Source organism: Myotis daubentonii, chromosome 3 (genome assembly GCF_963259705.1).
Source record: "Myotis daubentonii chromosome 3, mMyoDau2.1, whole genome shotgun sequence".
Taxonomy (NCBI): domain Eukaryota; kingdom Metazoa; phylum Chordata; class Mammalia; order Chiroptera; family Vespertilionidae; genus Myotis; species Myotis daubentonii.
Genome location: NC_081842.1, coordinates 219342180 through 219369846, shown reverse-complemented (window position 1 = coordinate 219369846; position 27667 = coordinate 219342180). Strand labels below are relative to the sequence as shown.

Sequence of the window (27667 nt, the reverse complement as noted above, 5' to 3'; positions counted from 1 at the left end):
GCCGGAACGTGGGGTCACACAGAGGGCTGCCCAGCAGGGGGTGCCAGCTCCCAGGCCTGTGGGTGGTCTGGTCTGGACCACAGACCAGGGAGGGCCACGAGGGTGGGCAGGAGGGTCTGGGGGGCTCCGCGGAGAGAGCCCTGTGGCTTCAGGGACCGGCCAGCACCTGGGCCACAAAGAAGACCTTGTAGGTCTCCTTCACGTCGCCCCTGAGCTGCAGCAGGGCGGACGCCATGAGGGGGTGGTCCGGCTGGAATGAGAGGGGGAAGGGGGACAGCAGCCTGTGGATGGCTGCCCCGCCCGCCTCCCCGCGGGGCCCACCCTGCAGCCCCTCCCTGGCCTCCCCGGTCGGAAGCACCTACATCGAAGTCGGCGGGCGGCGCCCAGGAGATGCTGAGGGTCCGGGTCTGGCCACGCTCCACGGAGCCCTTGGCCGGCTCGATGGAGAAGCCCTTGTGCTGCAGGGCCGCCAGGCTGTCCAGGCTGAACTCCACCGTCTGCGGGGGGGGGGGGGGGGGGGGGGGGAAGGGGCTGCTGGCGCCCAGCTCTGCTCCCCGCCCAGCCTGGCCCGCAGGCGCCCTCCCACCCGTGCAGGGCGAGGTCACGAGGGCTGGGCTGCCCAGCCGGGGTCCTGGGGGGTCACCTTCTTGGCGGACAGCTGGGTGGTCCGGATGCAGCCCACCTGCAGCTCGCGGGTGGCAGGGGGGGCCGGCGTGTCCGTGTCCAGCTGCACGTAGTCCAGGGTCACCAGGATGGGCCTCAGCTCCTCAGGTTCTGGGATGGAGGCGCTGGTTGGGGGCCGAGGGGGAGCCCTCCTCCGCGGAGCAGGCCCCCCGGCGGGCGGAGGGGCCCTGGGAGGCTCACCCTCCCGGCGCTCCGGGCTGGCGGCGGTGGGGATCGTCGTCAGCGACTCCACGGGCACGTCCAGGGGGTCTCCGCCCTCCACGAACATCATGTGCTCGCGGGCCGCGCCGCGCAGCAGGAAGTCATGGGAGACTTTCTGGGACAGAGCACAGCGGCCGCCTCGCGCGGGGGCTCTCCACCGGACACCCCCCCCCCCACCCGTGGGGCCGCGCGGGGCGGCAGAGGCCGGAGAGAGGACGGGCCACGCGCGCACCTTGTCGAAGAGCAGGACCTGCAGCCGGTCCGAGAAGTACAGGCTCTCGTGGTCTGGGCTGAAGGTCACGGTGAAGTCCTGCGCAGCGCCCGGGTCCATGACGCCCGACACCGGGACCACGCTGAACACGCTCTGCCCGCTGTGGTTCTGGGTGCCTGCGGGTGGGGGGTGGGGGGAGGGCGTGGCCGTCGCGCACCCCGCCCCCGACCCCCCACCCCGCCCCCAATCCCCCCTTCCCCCCCCGCCCCCCACGCGCCCCGCACCCCGGGCCCCCTCGTGGCCCCCGGCAGCTCACCCACGACCTCGGTCCTCTTGGCGCGCGCGGTGAGGAACCGCGGCAGCTGCTGCAGCTCCTCGCGGCGGGAGCGGGAGAGGCTGGCCAGCTGCACGGAGAACTTGATGGGCAGCGAGGAGTTGTTCTGCAGCTGTGGGGCCCCAGGGCGGCCTATGAGCTGCCCCCCATCTCCCCCCCCCCGCACCCCCTAGTGCCCCAGGGGGCAGCCTGGCAGAGGCACCGACGTGGGAGGACCGAGCGGGCGGAGGCCAGGGGCTACGGGCATGGAGGTGGGGCCAGGGCGGGGCGGACACCTTGAAGGTGGAGGAGACGGACTCCCTGGCGATCACGTAGCCCATGTTCAGGACGTCCCCTGCGATGGAGCACGTGATCATGGAGGCCACGCCGGTGCCCAGGAGGGTCAGGGTGAGGGTGCCCCTCTTGGTGATGATGTCCAGCGTCTCCTGGGCCTGCGGACACCGGGCCCCTCAGCTCAGAGCGGACACCGGGCCCTTCAGCTCAGAGCGGACACCGGGCCCCTCAGCGCGGGGCGGACACTGGCCAGGGCGCTCACAGGGCTCCACTGTGGACGCGGGCGGCCTGTGCTGGAGCCGAGGCTGCTCTGACCGCCCTGGTCGTTGCCGGGGAAAGCGGGGCCAAGGAACTGGCTGGCCCTGGAGCTCAGGGGGCAGCTGCAGGCCTGGGCACAGAGTGGGCGGGGCAATGGGGTGTGGGAGTGGGTGGGGGGTGGGGGGGGAGCGGCCAGGACTCACCAGGCTGCTCTCATGGGGGGAGAAGGACAGCACCAGGTCCTGGGTGTCCCCCGCAGGCAGCTTGCTGATGGGGTTCAGCAGGTGGAAGGGGCCATTGGGGTTCAGTACAGAGAAGTCCACCTGAGGGCCCAGAGTCAAGGGGGGGCCAGAGGCCAGGTGCAGCCCCCCTCCCACCCCCCGCAGCCCCCCTCCCACCCCTGAAGGCCCCCCTCGCACCCCGCAGGCCCCCCTTGCACCCCGCAGGCCCGCGCTGAGCGTGGACAAGGATACGGCCAGGTCCTCGGAGGAGATGTTCTGGATGTTCACCTTCTTGATGCTCCGGTGACCTGGAACGGGGCCAGGTGGTTCCTGGGGGCCGGGTTCCTGGGGGCCAGGTGGTTCCTGGGGGCCGGGTTCCTGGGGGAGGGGGGGCCGGGCCCAATGAGGACTCACCTACAGCCACGTCACCGAAGTTGGAGATGGTGTGCCCTTTGTCAGACGTCACGATGATGGACGGGGCCACCGCCGGGCACCACAGCTCCAGGAACAGGGTGTTGTGGGGGCTGGGCGGGCAGGCAGGGCGTCTGAAGGCCCTGTGCCCAGGCCCCCAGTCCGACCCCAGCCCTGGCCCCGCCCCCCTCCGGACCTGGGCCTGGGTCGGAGCAGAAGAGGGAGAGTGACCTTTGACCGGCCACCCCCGCCCAGGCCAGGGCCCCGCACCTGAAGCTCAGGGGCTCCGTCCCCTTCCTGTCTTGGATGTCGCCACTGGCAACGACGCAGGGGACCACGATCTTGTCAAACCTCCCCTGGAACGTCCTGGCCAGGGTGGCCCGGGCCACCTGGTACTCCTCGGAGCTGGAACAAGGCCGGCCAGTGGCACCTGCGCCCGTGCCCACCTGGCCCCCCCCCCCTCCCCGGATGGTCCACACAGCGCCTGCTCTTCAGGGCCCGGGCCCCGTGGGGGCCACATGGGCTGTGCCGGTCGTCAGACCAGCTGACATCCCACCTTCCCTGATCCCTGTGGGGCCGCCCCTGACCCCAAGTCCTGCTCAGGAGCCTGGCCAGAGAGCAGGTTCCTGGAGCCGGAGGCAAAGGCCCAGGCTGGCAGGCGAGCCACGGCCCACTGGGCTCTCTGGGGCTCACTCTGGACCGGGTAGGCGGGAGGCGGGGGGGGGGGGGGCTGCTGAGCTGGGATGTGGGAGCCCTGGAGGGAGACTGTTCACAGGGACCAGCCCTGGGGCCTGGGCAGCCCACACCCAGGGAGGGAGCGCCTGGGGCCGAGGCAGGGCCTGGATGCAGCCAGGACTTCCAGGGTAGGGGTCTGTGGGGAGGCTGGGGGCGGCGTGGGGTCCCCTCGCAGGGGCCTGGAGGGAAGGGGGGGCGGCGCGGGGTCCCCTTGCAGTGGCCTGGAGGGAAGGGGAGGGAAGGGGGGGTGGGGGCCTGCCCACCTGATCTTGATCTCCTGCTTCTGCGGCGGGGGGGCGGCGCGGGAGGCGGAGGCCCGGGAGGGGCGCTCCCGGCTGTGCATCCGCAGTAGGGACATGGACACCCGCCGCCGGTCCCTCCGAGGCGTGACCGCCTCCTTGTGGGACTGTGAGGCAAGAGGCCGGCTGAGGGGCTGCCCCACCTCAGGGCGGCCAGGGCTGTGCAGGGGACGGCGCCCACACCCCAAGTGGCTCCCTCAGGAAGACGGGGCAGGGTCTGGGGCCACAAGGACGAGTGAGTGTCCGGAGGAGCCGACCTCCCTGTGCCCAGGGGACGAGGCACCAGGAGGGCAGAGCGTCGCCAGGAGGGGCTGACAGAGCGCTGGGCAGTGCGCACAGTCCTCCAGGCCTCGGGCCGGCCCTCCTGCCCCTGCAGGTCTGGGCAGCCTGGCCCTGCCCGTGCCCTGGGGGCGTCCCCTCTCTCAGGGTCCCCCTCAGCCGGTCCACGCCCCTCGCCGGGTCAGAGGCTGCCCGTGGACCCTGCTCCTCTGCTGTGTCCAGTCCTCCCTCTGGTCAGACTCAGGGAGGGGAGGCCCCCCCTGCTCCGAAGCCACCTCTGGGGTCCGCCCTCAGGGGGTGCTCTCCAGGGAGGAGGGAGGGGCCGCCCAAGGAGAAGTGGTAGCCCCTGGAAACAGCAAACAGCTGCCCACGCTCCTGGCCTGGGGCCTGGCCAAGGGCCTCGAGGGGAGGGGTGGTCCTTGCGGAGCCTGCGCCCACACCCGCCTCTCCGAGCCCCGCGCACTTTGGCCTCCCCGTCTTTAGCCTGGGCACGGATGGCTTGCTGGCGGATCAGTTCGTTGGACAGCACGGGCCGGAAGGTCACCTGGACCAGGCATTTCTGGGGGGAGAGGGTCGAGGGCAGAGCCGGCCCTGCGGGCACCCTGCCCGTCCCAGCACCCACTGCCCCCCGCTCCCTGGCTCCCCTCCAAGGTCCTGCGTGTGACTCTCCTTGGGATTTCAGTGCAGCACGCCCCTTCCGGGAAGGCCTCCCTGACCACTCCCTCCTGGAAGGCAGGGTGGGCTGCCCATGTGGGTCGGGGCCCGTGAAGGCAGCCCGGTGGGCCAGGACCCGGCCCACCTCCCACGACATGAATGAGGAAGGAAACTTTGTTCTCAGCCTCTGGGATGCGGGGGTGAGTTCCTCCACCCTGACCTGCCCACGACCAGCACAGCCGGCTCCACAGCTCAGTGGGCTCCCTGGGCCGCACAGCAAAGGTGCGCGACGCGTGTCAGGCAGGGGTGTGGCGTGTGGAGGATGAGAGAGAGAGGGAGAGAGGGGGAGGCAGGGGAGAGGGGGGAGGCAGGGGAGAGGGGGGAGGCAGGGGAGAGGGGAGAGGCAGGGGAGAGAGGAGGAGACGGAGGGAAGGGAAAGGGAGAGGGGGATGGAGAGGGGGACTGAGAGGGGCCCCGTAATAACCCTTTGCAGGCCGTTCCCTAAGCAGTATGTGCAGTTAACGCAATGCCTTTTACATAACCCTACTTACTGGAACCCGGGGGGTCCCACCCCCCCCGCTCCCCCCACGTGCCCCTCACACAGTCCTCTCCACAGTCCCCCTCGCTCTCTGAGGTCCTGGGGGCGGGCTCTCTGCTTTACTGGGAAAAGCGGAGTCGGGGGACCCGGGACCAACCCAGTGGACAGACAGACACCTGTGCTCCTGGTGACCAGGCCTCTGTGCCCCGCTGGCTGCACTGCCCGAGCCCAGCCCAGTGCCCGGGGGACAGCGTGGTGCCCCTGCCCGGCAGGGCTGGCCTCTCCCTGGCTGAGCTCGCTGGCCACAGAGGCCCCTGACCGGCCTGGGTTGCAGGAGGGGAGAGCGGACCCCACGCCTGCTGCGTCAGGTGGGCCGAGCCAGGCCCACACCCACCTTTCCTGGCAACACCGTCCCCACCGAGGGCGAGATGGTGATGGGCGAGTCGGGGGGCAGCAGGAACTGGAAGGACGTGGGCCCCACGGGGCAGGCCTCCTCGGAGCCGATGCGGGGCACGGAGTGGGTCAGCGAGTTCATGCTCACGTGGGCGTTGATCACGTGGAGGGCGGCCACCGACATGTCGTACAGGGCGGTGGCCGCAAACTTGACCTGGTAGTGGGACAGCTGCAGGGGCGGGTGGACGCCCACAGCCCGGCACGTCATCTTGAAGCACCTGCGAGCGGCCGGGGGGACGGGTCAGCCGGGCACCCGCTGCGGCGGGTCCCTCTGCGGCCTGCCAGGGGGCTGAGTGCGGGTGGCTCGGGGCGGGTCCCTCTGCGGCCTGGCCAGGCGGCTCTGGGTGCGGGTGGCTCGGCGCGGGTCCCTCTGCGGCCTGGCCAGGCGGCTCTGGGTGCGGGTGGCTGTGGTGGGTCCCTCTGCGGCCTGCCAGGCGGCTGAGTGCGGGTGGCTCGGCGCGGGTCCCTCTGCGGCCTGGCCAGGGGGCTCTGGGTGCGGGTGGCTCAGCGCCGGGCGCCCAGGACGACACAGTGTCACAGGCTTGGCTCACAACCCGCCGTTAACGGCAATGCACTTCGAAGCTGCTGTGCGGCCCTGTGCTCCCCCCCGCCCCCCCCCCCCCCTTACACACACAGAGGCAGCGTCTGCGGCTCCCTCAGCGATGGACTCGCTGGTTGGTTCTCCTCTGTGCCCTGACCGGGGATTGACCCCCCTCGGCGTTTCGGGAAGAAGCTCTAACCAGCTGGGCTACGTGGCAGGGCTCTGGGCACAGCTTAGTGACAGTTAACATGTTAGTCACATGGCCGAGCGGTGCTAAGGAGCAATTGCTGGCTTCTTTGGTGAAACGTTCACTGACATTAGAGAAAATAAGACAGAGACTGCTCCTCGGGTATCAGCCCGGGACCCGACGGCACAGCAAGCGGCCTGCCCCCGGCGTCGCAGGGGACGGACACGGCTCACCCGGGAGCTCCGTCCGCACTTCCTCTGCGCGGGGCCCGCTCCACCCGGCCGCAGGCACCGGACGCCGTGCGGGGCGATGCTGCCGCCCGTCACTCTCGTGGTGACGGCCGTGCCACACACGGAGACGTTGCCCGTGGACTCTGATGCCCACGCTCCACCGCCCGCGGCTCGTATTCGGGCGCAGGCAGCTGAGCGGCACGGCGACGGCGGAGCGCTGCGCGGACACGCTCTCCTCCAGGCCCCGCTGGCCCAGGCCCCCGTGACGGGCGTGCGGCCTCGCTCCTCCCGCGGGACAGGGTGCTCCCCGGCGCCACTCACCCGTGAGCGCCTCTCTTCACGGGCCACGAGCTCACATGTAGCATGTCTCCCACAGGATTCTGGGTCCTCTGCCTCTCACTCAGGTCCTCCGTCCGGCCCACATGTGTGTTCATGTGCACCCACACTCTCACACACATGCACATCTCTGCACGCACGAACGCACACGTGTCCACACGTGTCCACACATGCCCCAGCCACACGGAGCTCACACGCACCCACATACCCACACAAACTCACACATGCCCACCACACACGCATACACACGTACACTCAGACATATGCCCGCACATGCACAGTCATGTGAACTCACATGTGCCTACACTCACATGCATACAGGCACACCATGCACACACGTCCACACATGCACACCCACACTTACCCTCAAAGGCCCAGGCATCCGTGCCAGGTCTGAGGAGCCCACAGCCAGCCCCGCGCCGGCCCCCCCCCCCCCGCCCCCGCTCGCTCACCGGTTGATCTCCGACTTGCAGACGAGCTCGAAGTTGTACTCCTTGGCCTTCGTGGGCTGGAAGATGAGGTCGAGCTCCACGGTCTCCAGGGGCAGGATCGTCCCGAAGCCGTCGTTGGGCTGGATGTCCACAAACTGCACGGGAGCCGCGGGCCCCAGGGAGAACGCACAGCGGCTGCGGGCGCGGCACGGGGACTGCGCACACGGGCTGGCGCGGCAGTGACGTGCACGCAGGTGCCCGTGTTAGTGTGCGAGCACGGCTGCGTGCATGTGAGCGCATGCGTGTCTGTGCACATGTGAGTGTCTGCGTGTGTGTCTCCATGCCTGTGAGCATGTGCATGTCTGTGCACGCGTCTGCGTGCATGTGAGCACATGCTGTGCCTGTGTATTTGAGCATTGAGCACATGCTTGTGAGTGTGCATGTGAGGGTCTGCACGTGAGCACATGCTGTGAGCGTGCATGTGAGTGTGTGCATGTGAGCACATGTGTGTAGTGTGATGGACGGTGAGGTCTACAGAGGGGCAGCTCCAGGAGAGGACGGGCAGCCAGGGAGAGGCCTCGTCTGGCAGGAAGGGAGGCAGAGGATCTGGAGTCTGTGGGGGCAGCGGCCAGAGAAGGAGAGCGAGGAGGGATGGAGAAAGGCAGGGGGACGGAGAGAGGGACGAGCAGAGAGAGCCGGGCAGAGGAGTGGGGAGGGAGGCGTGGAGGGCAGGGAGGGGGAGGCGGCGTGGACTCTGGGTTAGCAGTCACCTGACCTGTGCCCAGAGCTTCCTGACTCAGTCCCTGCCCCCAGGACGTACCTTGGGGACCCCGACGAACCCAAACTCCTGGGGCAGGAGGGAGAGGTTGCAGACGCTGACCGGGGTCCTGGTGGCCTCGTAGATGGTGCAGTGGCCGAAGTCCACCTCCAAGGGGCTGAGCTCCAGGTCCGAGGTGGTGACGGTGGCGTGGACGGTGAACTCTATGGGCTTGACCTGACGGACAAAGGGCCAGCACATGCCAGTCACGGACCACCAGGAGTCTCGCTGCGGCCGCGGGGCCCTCACGGACACGGCTCGCCCTTCAGGGAACCCCCTCTTCTGCCACCCAACCTGCAAGGACGTGGATGCCGCTGTAACAGAGGGGCCAATGGGAGACGCGGGAGTGAGCACGTGTGTGCGTGTCCTGAGGATGCGCATGCCCGCGCACTGCGGTCTGGGTGTGAGGTCAGTGGTGGGTGGTGAGTGTGAGCAGGTGTGTGTGTGGCACATGGGGTCTGGGTGCTGGGACCGCCCGCAGCCTGGGGAGCTCCCAGCCCCGCTGACCCACACTCCCCACCTGCCTCTCCCCGGCAGGGGCCGCCTTGTGAGGCCTGGCGACTGGAAACCTGCCGGGGCCCAACTCCCAGAGCAGCCCCCGCTTCCCAAACCCCAGGGAGGCCCCCCAGACCTGGTCAGCCACGCGGATGGTCAGCGGGGCCTCCAGAATCCGGCTCTCCCTGTCAAAGTACTTGCCCGCGTCCTCTGGGAGCGTGTGTCTGCGAGAGACGGCGCCGCTCGCACCTGCTCCTCTCGTTTATATTTTGGGAAACGCCAGTGAAACTGACCTGAGAGGTGCACACACGTGTGTGTGTGTGTGTGTGTGTGTGTGTGTGTGTGTGATGTCAGAGAGGGAGGGAGAGGGAGAGAGAATCATCAATTGGCTGCCGCCTGCACGCCCCCCAAACCCGGGCCTGTGTCCCGACTGGGAATCGAACCCAGGACCCTTCAGTCCGCAGGCTGATTTATTTTTTATTTAAATATTTCTATATATATATATATGTATTTTTAATCTGGTGGTGCTTTTAATTCCTGCAATTAGCCCTGGCTGGTAGCTCAGCTGGTTAGAGCTTCATCGCCACACGCCAGGGTGCAGGTTTTTTTGTTTTTTTTTAAAATATATTTTATTGACTCTTTACAGAGAGGAAGGGAGAGAGATAGAGAGTTAGAAACATCGATGAGAGAGAAACATCGATCAGCTGCCTCCTGCACACTCCCACTGGGGATGTGCTCGCAACCCAGGCACATGCCCTTGACCGGAATCGAACCTGGGACCCTTCAGTCCGCAGGCCGACGCTCCATCTACTGAGCCAAACCGGCTTCGGCCAGGGTGCAGGTTTGGGCCCGGCCGGGGCATAGACAAGCAGCAGCCAGTGAACGCATCAATACGGCGACAACAAACCGCTCTGCCCTGCCCTCTCCAGAGTAAAGTGAGTAAACCAGCAGGAGCTACCGGAGGCGGGAAATACAGCGCACGGAGCTACCCGGGCACCGCCTCCCGTCTCCGCCTGGGACCCCACCCAGCCGGCCCGTGCCCGGCACTCGGCGCTCACCGTGGCAGGAACTTGAGCTGCACCGAGTAGGTCGACAGGGCCTGGATGTAGCCCGTCTCTGGCAGGAGCTCCATGTGGCCCCTGAGCTCCTTGCACACCTCGAACTTCAGACGCAGGGCCGCCTTCGACCTGCCGCAGGAGGGGGGCCGGGACCGTGCGGCTCAGTGCCCGCTGGGCCTGTCAGCTCTCACCACCCGCCCCAGGGCGCTCGGGCACCCCCACGCCAAGCTGCGCCTTGACGTCACAGCCAGGGTCTCCCAGCCCTGCCTCTCAGGGGCTCGCCTTCCCGCCCCGACGTCAGGTGAGAATTCTCCTGAATGAAAACACCACGAGGGCTTCCTGACGCCGTGCCCCCATCACGGCTAGTTCCTGGAGCCCCCGCTCCCCAGGGCCGCCCTCCCCGCTCACCCACAGGCCTCTCAGCTACAGGAAGGGGGGGTCCCGCTGGGCGGGCCCTGTGACCTGGTCCTGGGAGCCCTGGGCCCTGGAAGGGCTTCCAGGAGCCTCCTCGTGCTTCTCGCTGCCCAGCCGGCCCGAGCCCAGGCGCACTCTCACCGGGTGTGGACCTGGATGGTGTCCTGGTACAGCCGGTCGAACATGCATATCTTTAGGTCCACGATGGACTTGGGCACCCAGACCGGCACGTCGACCGCCACACCGATGGCTTGGAAGTGTAACTAGATGGGAAGAGAGAACTGAACACGTGGCTGCGGGCAGCGGGCGCCGACCGGCCAGCCGACACGGGACAGGCTGCCCTGGCCCTGCCTGGGGTCCAGGGCACTTCTCAGCGTGGAATTAAGAACATTCTCTACTATAAGGATTTTCAAACAGCCCGGCCGGGGGGCTCAGTGGTCGAGCGTTGGCCTAGGAACCAGGAGGTCAGGGTTCGATTCCCCGTCAGGGCACAGGCCTGGGCTGTGGGCTCCAGCCCCAGTGTGGGGCGTGCAGGAGGCGGCCGATCAATGATCCTCTCTCATCATGGATGCTTCTCTCTCTCTCCCTCTCCCTTCCTTTCTGAAATCAATAAAAATATATTAAAAAAAAAAGATTCAAAGCGGTGATCACAGGGTGGCTGTGCTGGGGGGACAGAGGGAGGCGGCGCCCCCGACGGCAGGCACGGCCCAGCTCCGTGCGGGAGGGAGTGGGCCTGAGACGCACAGCGCGTGGCCGTGAGCAAGGGCCCTCGCCCTGGACCCAACGTGCCGGGAGCCGTCTGCGCAGATGGGGGGCTGGGGGGGGGCCCACAAGGTAAGGGCGGGAGGGGCACGGGGAACGGGAGTAACCGGCCAACAGATCTGTTCCTCGTCTTCACAGTCATCACCTCTGGTCACAAAGAAAACTTTAACAAATTTTAAAAAAGGAGGAGAGATTGCACAGTGTATTATCTGAGCGTACTTTCATAGTCGTAAAAAATAAACGATAAGAACTAATGAAAGAAAATTTAACTACTTGGAAATTAAGAAAGACATTTCTAGGGATTTAGAGCAAAGGCTGTATGCGTGAACACGTGCACATGTGTGTACAAGCATGCATATGGAAACATGCACGTGTGGACACGTGTGGACACATGCACGTGACTGTGTGCCCACAAACACATGTCCGTATGTGTGTGGACACACATGTAGGTGGATGTACACCCGTGTAGGCATGTGTGTGCATGTCCCCATGGACATGGGTGTGGACATGTGTCACTGTTGGCTCTGGGTGCCAACTGTCCCTGCGACCACCAGCTGCCTGAGTGTGGGAGGCGTGCGCTGCCGCATGGCCGGGGGCAGGCGCACGGGGAGGCGTGTGTGCTGAGCTGTGCACGGGGCGGCTGCAGGACACTCACCGTCGGGCACTGCTGGTTCTTGAAGGTGAACTGGAACCTGTTCTGGACGGTGCCGGGGGTGACCGGGGAGAAGACAATGGGCACTTTGATGGAGCTGAAGGGGCCGATATAGCCCTCTGTGACCTGCCGGAGGCGTGCGGGCCTCAGGCTCCCTGTTCCACGGAGCCGCCCAGGCCTCCCACGGCGTGCCCCTGAGGCCAGTGGTGGCAGCACCGGCGCCTGGGGTGTCTTCTTGCCACAAAGCCTGGCCCTTCACTGCTCTGCCCTGTCCTGTCCTTCCCTTCCCTTCCCTTCCCTTCCCTTCCCTTCCCTTCCCTGCCCTTTCCTTCCCTGCCCTTCCCTTCCTTTCCCTGTCCTGCCCTTCCCTGCCCTTCCCTGCCCTGCCCTGCCCTGCCCTGCCCTGCTTTACTGGCCCAGCAGGCTCCCAGTGGCGGCTCTGGTCCGCGGAAGGGCCGCCTTCCCAGGGGGGCCAGCAGACCAGGAGGCGGGGCCTGGCGCACCTCTCCCAGCGTGATCTCCATCTGCTCCTCAGAGAAGATGTGCAGGACGGTGCTCACATCCTCTGATTCTGGAAGAGGAGGCGCCTCAGATGTGAGGACTGGCCCAGTGGGAGGGCAAAGCTGTGCGCACCCCGAGACACGGTCACCCCTACCCTCCTGCTGGGCCAGGGGGCCCTGGGGAGCTGGTGTCGGGGTGAGATCCTGCCCTGCTCTGCACCACCTGCTGCTCTGAGCATGGGAGGCCCGTGGGAGCAGGAAGGGGGGCCACCTTGGGAGCAGGAAGGGGGGCCCCGTGGGAGCAGGAAGAGGGCCCCCGTGGGAGCAGGAAGGGGGGCCCCGTGGGAGCAGGAAGGGGGCCCCCGTGGGAGCAGGAAGGGGGGCCCCGTGGGAGCAGGAAGGGGGGCCCCGTGGGAGCAGGAAGGGGCCCACCGTGGGAGCAGGAAGGGGGGCCACCTTGGGAGCAGGAAGGGGGGCCCCGTGGGAGCAGGAAGAGGGCCCCCGTGGGAGCAGGAAGGGGGGCCCCGTGGGAGCAGGAAGGGGGGCCCCGTGGGAGCAGGAAGGGGGGCCCCCGTGGGAGCAGGAAGGGGGGCCCCGTGGGAGCAGGAAGGGGGGCCCCGTGGGAGCAGGAAGGGGGTGGCTTTGCCCACAGCCCAGTGAGGGGGAGGTGGGCGCAGCAGCCTGAGAGGAGAGAGCACCCCAGCCAGGCTTTGGGGTTCACTTCCAGCAGGAGGAGGGGACAAGGACTCGAGGGGGTTTGTGTTAAGATGAGCGAACAGCAGGATGTGTGCTGAGGAGCATGGCCGGCCGGGAGGGACGCTGGTGCAGGGGGAGGGCAGGCTGTGGACTGCGGCCAGGGGCAGGGGTGCCGCCCAGGGCCCAGGCGGGCAGCGGCTCCCCACCATCTCAGAGACTCCCCCCCATGCCTGCTATTGTCTGGTGACCTGGTGGAGGGGACTGCTGAGTCTGGAAGCATTGTGAAGGGAGGTGAGGAGGCCGTGCTGCCGTGTCCGCCTGCAGGGCCCTGTCCTTCCTCAGCGCAGGGCCGGGCCCCGCCAACTGCCATGTGCCAGGTGCTCTCTGCACCGAGCCCAGGGCCCTGGTGGCTGTGCCTCCAGCGACACCAGCAGGAGCCTCGAGCTCCCCCCCCCCCCCGTCTCCTCCTCCCCCTTCGTCCCAGGCTGCGCACCCCTGGGCAGGGCTCCTCACATGTCCCAGTGAGGACCTTCCCGGGTGTGAGGAGCCAGAGCTAAAGCCAGGACCTCCCGGAAGCCTGCTGCCCACTCCGTCCTCCCATCGCCAGATTCCTGTCTCCGAGGGCTAACCCTGCACCTTCCTCCAGGAGGCACCACAGGGCCTCAGGGCGGCTCATGCCAGGGGGGCTGCAGCGCTGCCGGGGCCGGGGCCACCCACCTGCCCCGCTCAGCTGTCTGCACCCGGGTCCTGCCCCCCCCCCCCCCCCCCGCACGTCCGCGCCCTCACCTGGGCTGCGCATCGTGTCCTGCTCCATCAGGGAGGGCTCGTTGCCTTCGGGCCGCTGCTCGATGGGGAGGACTTTTTCATACAGGCCTCTCTCGTCGTAGGTGTAGAGGCTGTTCTACAAGAGAGCAGACCCTGTGCCGGCGCTTTGCACCGCCTCGCACTCACACCTTTGCACCGCCTCGCACTCACACCTTTGCACCGCCTCGCACTCACACCTTTGCACTGCCTCGCACTCACACGGGAGCCCAGCCCGACCGGGGCGGGTGCTGCTGGCTCCTGCTGTGCCAGCGCCATGCCCCCCAGGCCGCTCCGGCTCCTCCTGGACCTCACAGGCACTGGCGCCCGTCCTGGGGCCCTGCCCCTCAGCCCAGTGCCCAGCCTCCCTGCATCCCCGCTGCTCTCCCTGGTGCCCTGGGGCCCGCCCCTCAGCCCAGTGCCCAGCCTCCGGCATCCCCGCTGCTCTCCCTGGTGCCCTGGGCACAGGACACTCACCACTCTCACGGGCGACTGGCTCAGCTCCAGCTCGCAGGGCTCGGACTCCAGCTGGACCCGGAACCCGGTGCCCAGGGCCCCGATGTTGGACAGGGTGATGACCCGGGATGCGGTCTCGCCCACCACGTAGCTGCCAAAGTTGATGAGCTCCTTGTCCAGGGACAGCTGCCAAGAGACGCCAGCGGGAGGGTGACTGGGCCAGGCAGCAGCCCGCGCTGAACCCACCTGCCCTCCACAGCCCTGGGGGGAGCAGCTCTGGGGGAGCAGTCCTGTGGGGAGCAGCCCAGGGGGGAGCAGCCCTGTGGGGAGCAGCCCTGGGGGGAGCAGCCCTGGGGGGAGCAGCCCAGGGGGGAGCAGCCCAGGGGGGAGCAGCCCTGTGGGGAGCAGCCCTGTGGGGAGCAGCTCTGGGGGGAGCAGCCCTGTGGGGAGCAGCCCTGTGGGGAGCAGCCCTGGGGGGAGCAGCCCAGGGGGGAGCAGCCCTGTGGGGAGCAGCCCAGGGGGGAGCAGCCCTGTGGGGAGCAGCCCTGTGGGGAGCAGCTCTGGGGGGAGCAGCCCTGTGGGGAGCAGCCCTGTGGGGAGCAGCCCTGGGGGGAGCAGCCCTGGGGGGAGCAGCCCAGGGGGGAGCAGCCCTGTGGGGAGCAGCCCAGGGGGGAGCAGCCCTGTGGGGAGCAGCCCTGTGGGGAGCAGCTCTGGGGGGAGCAGCCCTGGGGGGAGCAGCCCAGGGGGGAGCAGCCCTGTGGGGAGCAGCCCTGTGGGGAGCAGCCCAGGGGGGAGCAGCCCAGGGGGGAGCAGCCCTGTGGGGAGCAGCTCTGGGGGGAGCAGCCCTGTGGGGAGCAGCCCTGTGGGGAGCAGCCCTGGGGGGAGCAGCCCTGGGGGGAGCAGCCCAGGGGGGAGCAGCCCTGTGGGGAGCAGCCCAGGGGGGAGCAGCCCTGTGGGGAGCAGCCCTGTGGGGAGCAGCTCTGGGGGGAGCAGCCCTGGGGGGAGCAGCCCAGGGGGGAGCAGCCCTGTGGGGAGCAGCCCTGTGGGGAGCAGCCCAGGGGGGAGCAGCCCAGGGGGGAGCAGCCCTGTGGGGAGCAGCCCTGGGGGGAGCAGCCCTGTGGGGAGCAGCCCTGTGGGGAGCAGCCCAGGGGGGAGCAGCCCTGTGGGGAGCAGCCCTGGGGGGAGCAGCCCTGTGGGGAGCAGCCCTGGGGGGAGCAGCCCTGTGGGGAGCAGCCCTGTGGGGAGCACGGCTGAGCTGGATGGGCTGTCCCTCAGTCGGAAAGGAGGGGCCTGGAGGCAGTGGGCCGCGTGAGTCCCACAGAGACAGGGCGGTCGGGCCTCAGGCTGTGGGGTCCACAGGCGCGGACCACAGCGAGGCCGGTGGCCGCTGCGGGGGAGGAGGGGGTGACAGAATGGGTGAACCGTCCAAGGCGCAAACTTCCGGTTGTTGAAAGCCCAGGACGCGGCGGAGGCGGAGACTAAATGAGGGCCCAGAGCGCAGAGCGACAGCCTGGGGGCTCCCTGACCCTGGGCCCTGGGTCTGGGCTCCGCCCAGCATGGGGTGTGTCTCAGGGCAGGGGGGAAGCGACAGAGACCCCGATAGAACCTCCCCCCTCCAGGACCCCCTCCGCTCGGCCTGGGACGCACGGAGCACTGCTTGATGGAGCACTTCAGGGGGACAGAAAACCGGCCCGTCTGCGCCAGAAACCAGATCCTTCCCTCCAGGTCCTTCTCGACCTGAAAAATAAAACCGGAGGGGCACGCGTGGGTGACTCCCCGCAACGCCCCGCAGCCCGGCCGGCCGCCTGCCGCCTGCCGCGAGCTGGGCCCCGAGGGCGGCACAGGTGTGCCGGGCGGCCTGGCCGCCCCCCCCCCCCCCCCTGTCCGGAGCCGCCTCTCACCATGGGCTTGAAGGTGACCAGCACTTCGCAGGACATGCCGGCCGACATGGGGCCAGGGGGGTCGAAGCTGCGGGCACAGACATGGCCGCGGTTAATCTCCCGCCCGCAACCGCCCACAGCGCCGACGGTGACTGCGACGGGTGGCCAGGCCCTGGGCCTCCCGCCTGCCCCAGTGCTGCGCCCGCGCCTCCCAGGACTCGCCCGCAGGGCGCCCGGTGCCACCTGACTGTCCCGAGTGTGAGCGGGTGGGCGGGCGGGCGGGCGGAGGGGACGGCCATGAGGTGGCAGCGGCCACAGCCACTGCTGCCCTGGGCACCGAGGGCCCAGGGTGAGGGCGATGCCAGGGAGGGAGCCCCATGTCAGGGAAAGTTCCAGAAACGGGGCTGCAGCGGCCCAGAGGACGTGGAGTCAGGGGCTGTGGCCTGCTGTCCCAGGTCGGGTCTGACCGAAGGGCTGGCTTCATCAGGAACCTGCCCCTGGCCGTGTGGCGGGTCCCAGCCCCCCGGGGAGGGCAGGCCCAGGGGTGGGGCCGAGCGGAGGCCGGGCAGCAGGACCAGGCAGACCGGGGCCTGGGCCAAGGGGTCACCGCCCAGGGGGTTACGGGCACAGGAGGGAACGGGGCCGTTTGAAGGAGAACTTAGAGCTTTTAGAAGCGAGAAGCACGGCAAGTGCAGGGAGAGCCTCAGTGAGAGGTCGTGGCAGCCAGTGCGACACGGCCACAGAGGGCAGCGAGCCGCAGCGTGGGGCCAGGGCAGCAGAGGTCCTGGGTGAGCAGTTGTCCGGAGCTCTGACCCCGGGAGCTGTTCACAGGTCTGAGAAAACGGCTGCCCCGCCTGTGCGGGGAGGTGGGGAGGCGGGGGGGGGGGGGAGGCGGGGGGGCTGGGGGCCTGAGTGAGCAGCACGCCCCCTCACGCGATGTGGATGAAGTCCCGCAGGTGCAGGGAGGTGGGGAGGCGGCGGGGGGGGGGGGCAGGGGGGCTGGGGGCCTGAGTGAGCAGCACGCCCCCTCACGCGATGTGGATGAAGTCCCGCAGGTGCTCGTCCACGCCCTCCAGCTTGCAGTAGTTGATGGTGTAGGTGGCGTTGATCAGCGTCATCCTCTTCTTGTACACTTTGCCGATGTCGAAGTCCTGGGGACACGGAGCGTTACCCTCGCGCCTGGGCGACCGGGGCCGACAGGTGTGGTGAGGCCCCACCCCCCACGGCAGCCCCTCTGTGGCCCGCTGAGCAGGGTGAGGGGTGCCGGGCTCGCCTGAGTCAGAGCAGGAAGCAGCTCCCGGGGACCCCAGGGGGAGCTGGGGTGGCAGCTGGACAGCGGAGGGCCCAGGGCTGGGTGCATCCCGGCGCCCCCAGCCCCTCCCCTGCAGAGACGGAGGCCTGTCCTCTCTCCCTTTGCAATAGGACCCTCAGAAGCCACACCCCTCGAGGCGGCCTGAGCCGGTCCCCCCTGCACCAGGGCCCCGGCTCGCCTTGAAGTGGATGAGCTTGGGCTTGCTGTTGAAGGGGCAGCCCTTGAACTCGCGCCCGGAGGCCACCTGCTTGTGGACCACCCTGCTCCGCAGCTGCTCCACGGTGCGGGCCAGGATGTCCTTCTCCATCTTCGTCCCCCCGACCGGCTTGCGGTCCACCTCCTCCTTGGGCACCTGGGGTCACAGGGACAGAGCCTGGGCCGGAGGCAAGGCCTGGCCCAGGGCAGAGGGAGGCGCGTCCCGTGCAGGGGTCACCAGGGAACCCCGACGTGAGCCAGGCGGGCGCCTCCCTTCGGAGGAAGAGAAGACGAGACCGGCCAGGACCCCAGCAGGTTTTCGGGAGGTGGCGGCAAACCCGGCACAGAGGCAGGGAGAGGGGGCCTCCTGCCTCGGGGACCGTCCGGCCCCAGGGCCGCCTCCCTGAAAGTTCTGTGAGTCCCGGCCGAGGAGCTGGGTGTCCTGCGGCCCTCGCTGCCCCGGCCGGGGGGCCCGTCCCCAGGTGCCCAACGCCCTCCTGGGCCTGGCTCAGGTCCCGCCCTTGTGTCTCGGGCCCCCTCAGCCCAGCTTCCCCGGAACCAGCGCGGCTTCGCCTTTACGGCAACAGCACCGCGCGTGTGTGGCCTGGCCGCAGCTGCCGGTGCAGGGACAGAGCCGTGGCGGCCGCCGCTGTCCTGGGAGCTCCCCGCACACAGGCTGACCGCCTGGCCGCTCGAGTTGTGCCTGCTCCTTCAGGGCCAGGAGGCCAGGGCTCGGCACGGAGCACGTCCCTTGAAAAAGGCTTTCAAAGGACGTTCTGAACCTGTGCCTTTTCTGGAAGCTCTTTCCCGAGGACCGAGCAGAACTAAACTAGGACCCGTCCCCACACGGGAGGCCCGACCGCGTCCCCGCGGAGCCCACGGCGGGGAGGGCCGGGCCGGCGACGCGCACGTCACGTGTGAGAGCAGGTACCTCGTGCGCCTTGTGGCCCTGGTTCCAGAGCCCGCAGATTTCCGGCTCCACCAGCGTCTGGTCTTCCCAGCTGAGGCTGCCGGAGGCGCCCTGGATGGACTCGCTGGAGACGGCTGGCATCAGCCCGGAGCGGCTGGCGAGGGGAAGGCTGGCGCTCTCCTGTCGGGGGGGAGCACAGCGGCCGCTGCGGGAACAGGGACCAGCAGCCAGAAGGGAACGGGGTCAGGGCCCCCCTCTTCCGCGTTCCGCCGACCGGAGCCCCCATTGCAGGCTTTTCCATTTCAAAGACACCGCGCGCATCTCCACGCTGGGCGTTTCCTCCAATGCCCGCGAGGCCACCCCCCTTGCGGCCGGCTGTGCCGTGTCCTGCCTGACCCCGAGCGGCTGGCATTTCTGGTTTTCCCGGAAAACACCCCGAAACGCCCGGTGGTGATGGGACAGAGCCGGGGCTCCGAGCCAGACAGGACGCAGAGGGCGGCCCCGGGCGGCTGCGGGAGGGGAGCAGGGCAGGTGCCGGGGAGCCCAGACGGGCCTGGGAAACAGGAAAAGAGCTGAAATGCACGGAGGGGAAGCCGGAGGGTGCTGCCCGCAGCGGGTGTTGAAGCCAGTGACCGTGACCTTCAGGTGCTGGGGTCACAGCGGTCACAGGGCAGAATCGAAAGTGCCCGCCAGGCTCAGGAGCGGCTCCTGCCCCTGCCCACACCCTCGGAGAGGCGGGCAGACGGCCCCCAGTGTGGAGGGAGGACGGAGGGAGGGGGTGAGGACGGGCGGAGGGGAAAGCTGCCGTCTCCGCATGTGGGGGGTGGGGCACAAGTCGGCCCTGGCCCCCGGCTGACCTTCCGTCTTGGCCCGTAAACTGGGGCGGGAAGTGGCCCGAGCCGTGGCTCCCGTGGCTCCCGTGGCTGACAGGCGCAGGTCCTGGGTCCCGCCCCTCACCCCCGAGCCGTCGCCCGGGACAGGCCGGCTCCCAGGTGGACACGTGGCCGCCGCTACCACCTGCCGCGGAGCTGAGCCCTGCCGCTACCCTGAGCCCCTCAGAGGGACCACGAGGGCCAGGCTGCCCAGCGCGGGCCCCCGCCCCCGGGAAGAAGCGGGAGAACCGGGAGGGGAGGGATCCACGCACGGGGAGGTGCCGCCGCGTCCCCAGGTCGCCGCCCAGCGCCGTGCCCGCTGGGCCCTCTGCTCCCCGCGGGGCTCACCACTGGGCCGGGAGTCCCGGGCGCCCTCCCCTCGCTGACGTCGGCCAGGTAGTCCCAGGTCTTGGTCCTCAGGGAGGGCCGGGCGGTGGCCGTGGCCGTGGCCGTGGCCGTGGCCGGCGGTGATGGAGGCCGCCGCCTCCTGCTCTCCTCAGCCTCCTCCTTCAGAAGCCGACCCACAATCTCGTGCTTCCTGAGCGTCTGCCCCTCCTCGAAGGCGCTGGGGAGGGCGGCGGCTCGGAGCAGGCGGGCGGCTGGGCCCCCTGCTCCGGGGAGCCCAGGACTCGAACCTCCACCCCGTCCAGTCCCCACAGCAAACAGGGGCCTCGCCCCTCCTGAGCTTCCTGCTGGCGCCGGGGAGCCCCACTGAGGCGCACACACAGGAGGCAGCATCAGGGCCTGAGGCTCCGCACGCGCCCGCTCCCTCCAGCTGCTCCTCCTGCCCCCCCTTCTGCCCCAGACGAAGGGCCTGGGGGTGGGGTGATGCTCAGGCACCAAGATGCCTGGACAAGAGCCGCTGTCCCGGGGAGCGGACCAGGAGGCCACACCTGGGTGGATGCTAGCAGCTGGGAAGGGGGGTGGGTGGGTGGGAGGACAGGACAGGCAGGAACCCGGGCCTGAGCGAGCACTCCTGCAGGACCCCTGGGTGGGCCACCTGTGGGGCCTCCTCTCCGGGCCGGTGTGGCCCGGGAGCGGTGGCGGGGACCTCGCAGGGCCCAAGGGCTGTCTCGGGGTGAGTGACAGCCGCGCTGAGCTATGGTCTGGGGGGGCCGGAAAGGGGTGCCCAAGGCTGAAGACGAGCCCGGCGGCCTCCGCCCCAGGAAGGGACAGAGAGTGGGTGGGGGAGGCTGGTGGCGGGAGCAGCGCCCGGGCACACGGGTGGGAGGGGCTGGGCCCTGAGCCCAGGGGCCCGGGCAGGGAGGGCTTGGCAGGACCGGGTGGAGGGGGACTGGAGCCTCAGGCTGCATCCCACAGGCCTGTCCCGGGGGGGGGCTCAGGCAGAGGCAGAAGCACCCCCCCCGCCCCCCGTCAGGCCGGCACCGCTGGGGGCCTCACCGCTTCTGGGCCTCCAGCTCCTGGCGCCGGTGCTGGTGGAAGAGGAGCTTGAAAGCGTTCCCGCCCTGGGCCAGGATCGCCTGCTTCTCCGCCCGGGCCTTCTGCGCAGCCAGCTCGGCCCTGGCCTGGCCCCACGCTTGAAACTTCCGGAGCGTTTCCTTGGGACAGAACACACAGAGGTCACAGCACTAGCAGGGCCTGCACGCCGGCACACACACGTGCACGCCTGCACACACATGGGCACGCCTGCACACGGAGCCACGCTCACCTCTGCGCCCTTGCTCTTCCTGCCCACCTGCTCCCCCCCCCCCGTGCTCCCTCCTGCCTCTGAGCCTTTACAGAGGCTCTCCCCCCCCCCGCCCCCCCCCCCCCGGCTTCCCTGGCCTAACTGCACATGCTGAGCCCCGGGGGGTCACCTCCTCCAGGGAGGCCCGACCCCTGGAACCTGGTCACAGGCCTCCCCACAGGGCCAGGCCGGTGGAGGGCGGGCCGTGCTGCTGTCCTCCGGCCGACCTGTGCCTGACGAGGAGGCTGGCCGGACACAGGGTGTGTCCCCCGGGAGCACTGAGTCTTGAGACGAGGACGTGGGGGGCACTTCCGGGGGGGCCGGGGGGCCGGGAGGGGGTTCGGGAAGGTGGGCAGGGTGCGGACAGCTCGCCCCACGGGGCCTGAGGGTGCGGCTGGAGGGGGTGGGGGCGGTGGGGGGGCCTACCCGGTTGGCCGTGATGCTGTTCTTCAGGGCCAGCACGGCGTCCATGCGCCTCTGCACCTGCTCGCGGGCCTCCCGCTCCCGCCGCCGCTCCTGCTCCTGCACCCTGGGGAGCGGGCACCGTGAACGGCCGCCCGCAGGCAGGCGTGTGGGACGGAAGGGAACCGAGGCCACGTGGACCGAAGCCGACGTGTCCCTGCTCTGGACACGCGGGCACGCAGCTCGAAGCGAAACGCACACTTTTATTCTCGTTTGGGGGTGATGGTGAGGTTCAAGGACAGATGGAGGCGGGGCCGCCCGCGTGCCAGCCTCCCCCGCCCGCCCGCCCGCCCGCCGGGAGGGCGCTACCTGCCCAGCGAGGCCTTCAGGAACTTCACCGCCACCCAGTGGTTCCGCCTGGCGTCCTCCACCAGCTTCAGGTGCCGCAGCCCGTGCTCCTTCTGCAGGTGCGTGGACCTCCTGCGAGACAGGCCGGCTCCAGCTCTTGCCGCGGCCCCGGCAGGACGCGGGCCGTGAGCGCCGTGGAGCCCCCGGGAGCCTGGATCCGGCCGAGGGAGCCCAGGAACCAGGACCCCGTGGGTGCGGACCTGGGCTTGGGCCCCACGTGGGCGGCAGAAGGGGGTGGCCCAGGGTTGGTTTTTAGAGAGTGGGGCCCGTGGACGGAGACAGAGCCGCTGAGCGGTGAGGGTGGTCACGCGCACACACACACACACGCACACACACGCACGCACACACATGCACGCGCACACACATGCACGCACACATAAACACACGCACGCACACACGCACACACACGCGTGCGCAGGGGCTGGAGGAGGACGTGCATCCTTCGGGCGGGGTGCTGGGTCCCTGGCTGTGACACACCTGGGGGCGCTCTCCGCTCGGAGCCCAGGGCGGAGCCTCGGGAGGACGGGGAGCCCGAGGGGAAGGGGGTCCGGGAGGGACAGCGATGTGAGGTGGACGAGAGGGACTCGGGCAGGGGCAGGGCCCGCGTCCGGCCCACCTGACCCTCAGCAGCCGGTTCCGCTCCGTCTTGCCCCAGGCCTCCTTCTCCTTGGAGAGCTGCTGGGCCGCCTGCTCCCGCAGGCGCCTCCCCGAGGCCTCCCGCTCCTCCGCGGCCGGCTGCGGGCCCTCCGGCTGCCCCTGCAGGGGGGTGACGGGCCAGGCGGCGTTCCTGGCGGAGGAGGGCGGTGTGTGGGCGAGGGCACTGTGGTGGCGCCCCCCCCCCCGCCCCCCCCGCAGGAGCGCCCACCACGCGCTCTCCCTCGGCGAGGCCTGGCTTCTCGCCTGGGGGTCCCTCTCGGCCTCCAGCTCCGAGAGGAGGCCCTGGGACGCGGCCGGAGGCGGCCCACGCTGCACTGCACAGCGAAGGAGGACGGAACGCGTCAGGAACACGTCAGGGCCGGGCCCCCGGGCGCCTGGAGGCCACGCACCCCAGGCCCCTCTGAGGCTCAGCGGTGCCTTCGCCTGGCCTGCCATCCCCACGGAGACCCCCCGCCCCCCCCCCCCGGCTCCCCGTGGGCCCCGCGGCGCTTCTCCAGGTGGGGCCGCTCCCCGCCGCGAGCCCCTCGGAGCGGCAGGCCCACGGGCTGGGGGCAGGAGGAAGGACAGCAGCTGAGCCCAGCTGTGGGCTCTCTCTCTCTTCCCTGGCCTCCTGCGGCTGCGGCGCCGCCGACCCAGAGCCCAGCCCTGATCTCAGATCGGATCCCGCTGCAGAGGTGAGCGGGCAGGGGTGGGGCAGGGGGTGGGCGGCCGAGACCCCCGCGTGGCCTCCTCACCTGGGCAGGCCCAGCCCCGAGGGCACCCTGCCCCTCCCTGCAGGTCCCCAGGACGCCCCTCTCTGCGCCCACAATGCTCCTTCCCCGTCTCTGCCAGCGGCTCGCTTTTGTCACTGGGGTCCCAGCCTGGAGTTGCCTCCCCGGGGAGCCCTGCCCTGTCCCCCTGCTTCCAAGTGACCGCCGGCCTGGGCCTCTTGGCCACTGGCTTCCTGCCCTTGTGACCCCCAGACGCTTGGAGTCCGTTCTGGGTTGTCTGTTCTCACAGTTTGTTGTTAATCCTCGCCAGAGGGTATTTTTCCATTGATTTTAAAGCGAGTGGGAGGGAGGGGGAGAGACAGAGCGAAACATCGACACGAGAGACACATCGACCGGTTGCCTCCTGTACGCGCCCTGACCCGGGCCAGGGATCAAGCCCTTGCCGGGAATCGAGCCGGGACCCTTCAGTCTGAGGGCCGACACACTGTCCACTGGGCCACACTGGCCAGGCCACTTCGCTGCGTGGAGGCGTGTCTGCCCGTGGCCCCGCCCACCCCCTGCATGGCCCGGACCTACGCGTGGTTGGCCTCCTTGGCTTTCATCCTCTGCTGCTGCCGGGTGAGGAGGTCCATCCGCTGGGAGGCGCGCAGCTCCCCCCTGCAGTGGGAAGGCAGGACCGGTCACGGCTGGAGTGCGCACGGCCTCCCTCCCCGGCACCTCCGCTGCTGCCCGGCCTCCAGAGGGGCGGGCATGCCGGTTCCCAGGGTCTCGAGGCCAAGCACGCCAGGGGCTGCTCCTTCTGTTTCCCGAGAACCCCTCCGGGAGCCCGTGTGGCCTGCGCCCACGGGGGTGACCGTGAACGGGAAGGGCCCAGAGGGCACAGGCCTCAGACCGGGCAGCCACACCGATGGGGCTGCTCTAGTGCCGCTCTGCCGTGCCCGTCGCCTCCGTTAAAACTCCAGAACCAAACCCCGGGCACCAGCTCTCACCGCCCGAGACACGGAGCCGCCCCACGAGGTGTCGGGGATCTTGGTTCTCTCGGGGGAAGTAGGTACTGAGGTCGCACAAAAGAACATTGTGTGGCCACAGCTGGGGTGGCCCCGTGGAGAGCGCGCCGGCCTGCGGACTGGGCGGTCCCGGATTCCACTCCGGTCCGGGGCACATGCCCTCGGTTGCAGGCTCCTCCCCGGCCCAGGGCCCTGGTTGGGGCGGGTGCGGGAGGCAACCGGTCGCTGTGTCTCTCTCACATGATGTTTCTCTCTGTCTCTCCCCCCCCCCCCCATCCACTCTCCCTCAACGTCAGTGGGAAGTGTCCGCGGTGAGGCTCACAGGGAAAGGCGGCCTGTGAGCTGGGAGACACCGACGGCCGGGGGCCAGCACGCGCCGCCCGCACCTTGCTTCCAGGTACCTCGGCGGGAAGCACCACAGACACGACACCCAACAGGCGGGACGAGCGGCCGTGGGCTGCACAGGGGTGACGGCCGTGCGAGTGTTTCCGGCTTTTACGTGAGTGCGATGTTTCTCAGAGACGCTGGGGACACGCAGTGGGTGGCACCGGCACTGCTGCTAAGCTGGGTGGTGGCCGGGCAGCAGGGAGGCCCAGCCCCGGCCTCCAGGACCTCAGCCCGCCCCCCGCCCCGTGTCTGCCCGCCCCCCAACGCCCCCCCGGGCCAGGCTCACCGCGTTCTCTGGAGGAGGAGGTCCTTCTCTTTGTGCAGCTGGGCCAGGCGGCCCAAGTCCCTGCGCAGGACCAACGCCTGGGCCCGGTCCAGGACGGACCTCTTCTCACCAGCCTCGGCCTTCGCCGCTCCCCCTGGGCTGAACGCAGAGGGCACCACTGCCGCTGAGCAGCCAGCACGCCCTGCAGGACGCAGCCCAGCCAGCCCCTGGGTCCGAGGGCCTGGGGTGCCCCCAGCACCTACCGGCTCCCCAAGCAGACACCGCCCTCAGCCCCTGGAGGAGGGGTCTCCACCTTGAACTCGGGGTCCTCCAGCTCATCTCTCTCTAGAAATCGAGGTGAGAGTCAGGACAAAGAAAAGCACATGGAGACGTTCAAGCGGGAGGTTCTAGAACAAACCCGGACAAGCTCAACGTGGGCAAAGCTGGCGATGGCGCCCCCAGAGCAACGGTTCTCCAAGCGTGGTCCCAGGAACCCGGGGGCTCCCTGAACCGCGTTGGGTGGGGTCTGCAGAGCCAGACCATTTTCACAAGAATACCGAATGCATTTGTCTTCCCACGCCTTCTGTTGCTGCTGTCCGTCCTCACCCGACATACTTTTCCATTGATTTTTAGAGAGTGGACGGGAGGGGGCGAGACAGAGAAACATCCACGTGAAGAGACACATCCATTGGTTGCCGAGGGGAGGGCCGAGGCTCCAGGCCCTCCCCCCCCACCACTCCCCGAGTGTGCGGTGCAGTTTGCAGAGGCCGCACGACACGTGACATGGCAGCAGGCGTGGGAACCCAGCTGCCTCCGCTCAAGCACGCTTCTCGTGGGCTCATGGTGCTCTTCTAAGTGAATACATAAGTGCAGTATCTTCAGCCTCAGTGTTTAATGCAGCGGCAACCGGGAGTTATAACCGACATCAGCAGAAGCCCTTGTGGGTGGGGGGCCTCCGACAGCTGTTCAGCAGGTTAGGGAATCGCTGCAGGCTGCGGGCAAAGCTGGAGACCGACTCCGCTCCTTCGAGAATCTCCACAAAACGACGGGGAGGGAGCTGCCAGGGAGGGGGCTCAGCGGTGAGGAGGGGCAGCTCGGTCTTGGAGGCAGAGCCGGAGGGCGGACGGGTCAGGGAGGGTCAGCCCAGCTCAGCGCCCAGCGGGCGGCGGGCCAGGAACCCACGTCCTTCCTGGGGCCCAGCAGTGCCCCCCAAACTTCAGACCATCAGAGAGACAACAACCACCACCGAAACAACTGGGCCACACCCCCAGGACTAGGATGGGAATGGCCTTAGGTTTCTCAGTGAAGACGTCGGAAACTGAGACGCAAATGTCCGCCACTTTCCAAACTCGCAGACACAGCTTATCTTTGTTTCGACTAAAGACAGAGTAATATCAGCTCCCTCTTTGCAAAAAACAACCGTGTTTAGGAGACTCACATCTCGCCTGGCCGGTGGGCTCCGCGGTTAGAGCGCCGGCCTGCACCCCGAAGGGCCAGGCTCCACCCCGGCCGGTTAGGGGAGCGCATGTGAGAGGCAATCAATCCATGTGTCTCTCTCACACGATGTTTCTCTCTCTCTCTCTCTCTCTCCCTTCCTCCCTCCCTCCCTCCCATTCTCTAAAAATCAATGGAAAAATATCCTCAGGTGAGGATTAACCAAAAAAGAGAGACGACTCCCTCTGAAAAAACCACAAGAATCGACGGGACCGTGAAGCGCGTCCCATCTCCGGCCGCCGAGCACGGCCGCGGTGATGCGCTTTCTCACCGTCCTCCACGAGCGGGACGTCCAGGAGCTCCACCTCGGGGGACAGGCAGGCCGCGCTCTCCATCTCGGGGGCAGGAGTCGGCTGCAAAACACAGATGCACACGATCGTAGGCTTTTAAAAATAACCTAGAGTTGGGTTTCGTAAGAACTAACAACTTCTCTTGTAAAAAGACGTTGCCCTGACCGGTGTGGCTCAGTGGATAGGGCGTCAGCCTGCGGACTGAAAGGTCCCAGTGTGCTGGGCTGCATATCTGGCACTTCGGCCAGGCGGGGCGCGCTGTCCTAGAACACACAGACAGGAAGGTGCTGACATCAGGCCAGGCCTTGAGTTATGGTCTCAGGGCCCCTTCCCAGCACGCAGGCCTTCCATCTCAGAAGGCCCGGAAGTCTCATTCCAAATCTGGGAGACAAAGGACTGGAAAAGTATAAATAAAGAGAGTTTTCTCCATATTGGGGCCCAGAATTTGAAAGACACATTTTCTCTGGGCCTCCACAGAATTTAATAATACAATGTAACGCCTGTAGTCAGCACTGCAGTTCAGCCTCTGCTTCGGCAGGGTGCTGTGACTGTAGTCAGCTGGCCAGCTTAATAAAGGCTCTTAAATTTGAATTCTGAGTCGGTGGTCTATCTCGCTGAGTGAACCCATAACACCAGGTTCGATTCCGGTCGAGGGCATGTACCTTGGTTGCGGGCACATCCCCAGTGGGAGGTGTGCAGGAGGCAGCCGATCGATGTTTCTCTCTCACCGATGTTTCTAACTCTCTATCCCTCTCCCTTCCTCTCTGTAAAAAATCAATAAAATATATATTTTTTAAAAAGTCGTTAAGAAGATGAAGAGGTGAGTGTGGACTAGGAAGGACAGCGCAGCACAGGTGTCTGACGCGGGGCTCGCGTCCACGACACGTCCAGGGTCCCTACACCTCAACGGGACAGAGAGCCCAGACCCCACGTGACAGGGGCAGACCTCCAGGGACAGACACCACCCGGGAGACCGGCAAGCCGCCAGCTGGGAAGCCGCCGCGGCCGCAGTCGGGTGCCTGGTCCGACCCCAGGGCACAGGCTGGCTGGGCCTCCTGAGGTCGAGGGCACTGATGACGCACTCGGCCGCCCGGTGTGGCTCAGTGGTTGCGCGTTGACCTATGAACCAGGAGGTCAGGGTTAGATTCTGGTCAAGGGCACACGCCTGGGTTTCAGGCTCGATCCCCAGTAGGGGGTGTGCAGGAGGCAGCCGATCAGTGATTCTCTCTCATCATGGATATTTCTCTGTCTCTCACCTTCTCCC

General features: G+C 68.2%; 2 protein-coding genes across 2 annotated transcripts; both read right to left on the bottom strand.

The window, feature by feature from the left end:
• Nucleotides 1–17: 17 nt before the first annotated feature.
• Nucleotides 18–22685, bottom strand: LOC132229811 (cilia- and flagella-associated protein 74-like). Its single transcript, XM_059686261.1, has 32 exons — nt 22210–22685; nt 21555–21665; nt 21210–21312; nt 20498–20655; nt 19445–19661; nt 18246–18404; nt 17298–17471; nt 16840–16958; nt 15829–15895; nt 15575–15664; nt 13949–14113; nt 13457–13571; nt 11978–12045; nt 11478–11600; nt 10202–10323; nt 9647–9775; nt 8725–8812; nt 8097–8270; nt 7298–7431; nt 5493–5769; nt 4370–4465; nt 3592–3734; nt 2864–2998; nt 2597–2706; nt 2435–2490; nt 2165–2284; nt 1706–1861; nt 1413–1542; nt 1118–1272; nt 644–1000; nt 363–497; nt 18–250 (listed from the first exon to the last, which is right to left on the bottom strand). Exons 1-32 carry the CDS (start codon nt 22683–22685, stop codon nt 149–151), a joined length of 4764 nt encoding a protein of 1587 aa, XP_059542244.1. The 3' UTR covers nt 18–148.
• A 716-nt stretch (nt 22686–23401) lies between these two features.
• LOC132231777 (cilia- and flagella-associated protein 74-like) lies at nt 23402–26467 on the bottom strand. The gene is made up of 4 exons (XM_059691546.1): nt 26385–26467; nt 24883–24964; nt 24641–24778; nt 23402–23617 (listed from the first exon to the last, which is right to left on the bottom strand). Exons 1-4 carry the CDS (start codon nt 26446–26448, stop codon nt 23533–23535), a joined length of 369 nt encoding a protein of 122 aa, XP_059547529.1. The 5' UTR covers nt 26449–26467; the 3' UTR covers nt 23402–23532.
• Between the last annotated feature and the right edge of the window lie 1200 nt (nt 26468–27667).